Consider the following 3,059-nt stretch of genomic DNA (forward strand, 5'->3'; position numbering starts at 1 on the left):
CTGGCTAAGAACTGCCCCAATGGCTGTCCCACTGGCATCACAACGAACTTGGAAAAGTTTGTTGAAATCAGGTAGCCTCAATATCGGTCTCTCCGTAATCTTCTTTTTCAGAGTTTGAAAACTACTTTCTGCTGCTTCAGTCCAGTGAAAAGGCTGATTTACCTTCTTAATTGTGTCCAACATAGGTGCGCAAATCTCGCTGAAATTTCTGATAAACTTTCTGTAAAAGCTGGCTAGTCCATGGAAACTTCGGACTTCAAATAAACTTTTTGGAGAAGGCCAGCTAACTATAGCTGCCACCTTTTCTGGATCCATTTTTAATTCATTTTCTGCAATGACAAATCCCAGATATACTAATTCTCGCTGAAAAAAAGTACACTTTTTCAGGTTAATCAGTAGCTTGTTTTGCTGTAACTTCCTCAACACACTCTGCAAATGTCTGAAATGTTCCTCCTTAGTCTTACTAAAAATCAGAATATCATCCAAGTAAACTATTACAAACTTACCATTAAATTCCTTCAGCACTTCATTCATCAGACGCATGAACATGCTGGGAGCGTTGCTCAAACCGAAAGGCATCACCAGCCACTCATATAAGCCTTCGTTCGTCTTGAAAGCGGTCTTCCATTCATCTCCTTCCCGAATCTGGATCTGGTGATATCCACTCTTCAAGTCAATCTTCGAAAAATAAGCCGCCCCACTCAAACAATCCATCATATCGTCCATCCTAGGTAAGGGAAACCTGTACCTAACGGTAATTTTGTTAATAGCCCTGGAATCTGTACACATCCTCCACTCTCCTCCTTTCTTTGGAGCCAAAACAGTTGGTATTGCACATGGGCTCATGCTCTCCCGAATCAAACCTTTGTCCAACAACTCCTGGACCTGTTTCCTAATTTCTTCATGATCTTTAGGACTCATGCGGTAAGCTGCTTTGTTTGGCAGGCTTGCTCCTGGTATAAAGTCAATGCAGTGACTAATACCTCTCCTTGGTGGCAATTCATCTGGAAGATCATCTACCACAATGTCTCCAAAATCCTGCAGTAATTTCTGAACTTCTTCAGGCAAATCCGAAACCTGTGTATGAAGTACCACTGCCTTTGGTCTCCTTATGACAGCAAAATTTATCTCGCTGTCCTCAATCTGTCTTATAAACTCTTTTCTGCCTAACAGCAGTGCTTTCACTTCACTAGCTTCTGCTGTGTTTTCCTCCTTGATGGGTACAAGCGTATGCTTGATCCCATCTTTCACAAACTTATAGCAGTTGGTTTTCCCATCATGAACTGCACTTCTATCAAACTGCCAAGGTCGTCCCAACAGTAGGTGACAGACATCCATTGGCATGACATCACAAAGGATCTTATCCTTGTACTTACCAATCTGAAATTCTACCTCACATTGTTCGTCGACTAACAGCTGATGTCCTTTCTGCAGCCATGACACTTTGTAGGGCGTAGGGTGCTTCAATTTCTTCAATCCCAGCTTTTCTACCATCTCCACAGCCACAAGATTGTCCGTACTCCCACTACCAATGATCAGTTTGCAGCACTTGCCCCGCGACTTGCAGACAGTGCGGAACAAAGCTTTTCGTTGATCTGGTTCTGCAACCTCCTTTGCTGGTTTCAACAGCACTTTATTCAACACCAAAGCTTCACCTGTCTCAGGTGCATTTTCCGCTTCTTGAGGTGTTGCCTCAGCATCCTCTGGCTGAGCAACATAAGCTCCTCTCCCACCTGCTGGTTCACCTTCAGGACATTCATACGACTTGTGTCCCCATTTGTGACAGCGATAGCACTGGACAGCTCCCCTGCCCCGACCATATCCTCGCCCCCGCTGAGGTGGTCGTCCTCCTCTAGTGCTATTGTCTTTTTCTGCTGCTCCAGCAGATTTAGAGCTGCTGCTTTCTTCACCTGAACCTGCACCTCGGCCTCTTCCAAACATCTTACCTTTCCCCCTGCCAGTTCCACCTCCTCTTCTGGCATTTTGCTTCCGGTTAATTTTTTCTTCTGCCTTCAGCGCAAACTGATAGGCTTCATCCAATGTCCGGGGTGAAAGGATACCAATTTCATCCAAGATTTCCCCCCTTAAGCCATTCACAAATCTGGCTGTTTTCTCCGGGGTGTCTTCTACATATCCTGCCCGTAAATTTAACTTGTAGAACTCCTCTATAAATTCTCTTACAGTCATTCCCCTCTGCTTCAGGTTCTGTACCTGCCTGTCCAGCATAATCTGGTAATCCTTCGGCAGGAATTTCTCTTTCAGCTTGGCCTCCATCCTAGACCATTTCTTTATAGGCTGTTTGTTAAGCCTCCTCCGCTCCGCCTGAATGCTGTCCCACCACAAGGACGCATGTCCCTTTAGTTTGGTGGCGGCGAACTTCACCTGTTTATCCTCACTGGTTTCCTCGAATTCGAAATATTTGTTGACTTCACTCAGCCAATCCAACAACACGTCTGCGGACAGACTTCCGTCATAAGTAGGTAACTCATGCCTTGGCTTATGACTGGACAGCAAAACTGACTTCAACAATTTGAGTTCCGGTGTTACCCCTTCGAACTCATCCTCTGGTTCAACTTCTTCTTCATCACTGTCATCTGCTGGGTTTCTTCTTCCCCCAGTCTCTACTGCCTCCAAACGTTCTCGCAAGACACGGATCTCCTCACGGAGTCCCTCTTCTGCTACCCTCCGGACTCTTCCTCTTCCTCTTCCTCTTCTGCCAACCTCCATTTCCTTTTACTCAAAAACCTGCTCTGATACCACTTTTGATGGCCTAGCCCTTCGGTGACGTGGACAAACAGTCACGTGGTCTCACCTCAGGCCCCGGTGGTCACTTTGCGTGCGGACAAAACTCCCGCGGTTTTACCTGGCCCCCAATCCGAGGCTCATTAAATCATGCACCTGCCGGTTGAAAGGTTTAGCCACCGGCTTGTTCCGTTACCTCCCGCCTATGTTAAACCCTAAGGACTTACCTTTGGCTCATTTTCACTTATCACTCTGCCGCTGCTCTCTCTGCGTTCCTGTGGCGATGCTCCCGGTTTCGAACCCTGGTCATTGTTCTG

At 46.3% G+C, this 3,059-nt stretch overlaps 1 protein-coding gene across 1 annotated transcript; it reads right to left on the reverse strand.

Moving 5' to 3' along the window:
* Positions 1 to 322: 322 nt before the first annotated feature.
* On the reverse strand, positions 323 to 2,727 carry LOC149216135 (uncharacterized). The gene is made up of 4 exons (XM_089389837.1): positions 1,377 to 2,727; positions 754 to 1,166; positions 507 to 651; positions 323 to 363 (listed from the first exon to the last, which is right to left on the reverse strand). The coding sequence occupies exons 1-4, from the start codon at positions 2,725 to 2,727 to the stop codon at positions 323 to 325; spliced, it is 1,950 nt and encodes a 649-aa protein (XP_089245963.1).
* Positions 2,728 to 3,059: the final 332 nt, after the last annotated feature.

Source organism: Pinus tabuliformis, chromosome 1_1, assembly GCF_031772625.1.
Source record: "Pinus tabuliformis cultivar Carrire ecotype Pingquan chromosome 1_1, CPIR1, whole genome shotgun sequence".
NCBI lineage: Eukaryota > Viridiplantae > Streptophyta > Pinopsida > Pinales > Pinaceae > Pinus > Pinus tabuliformis.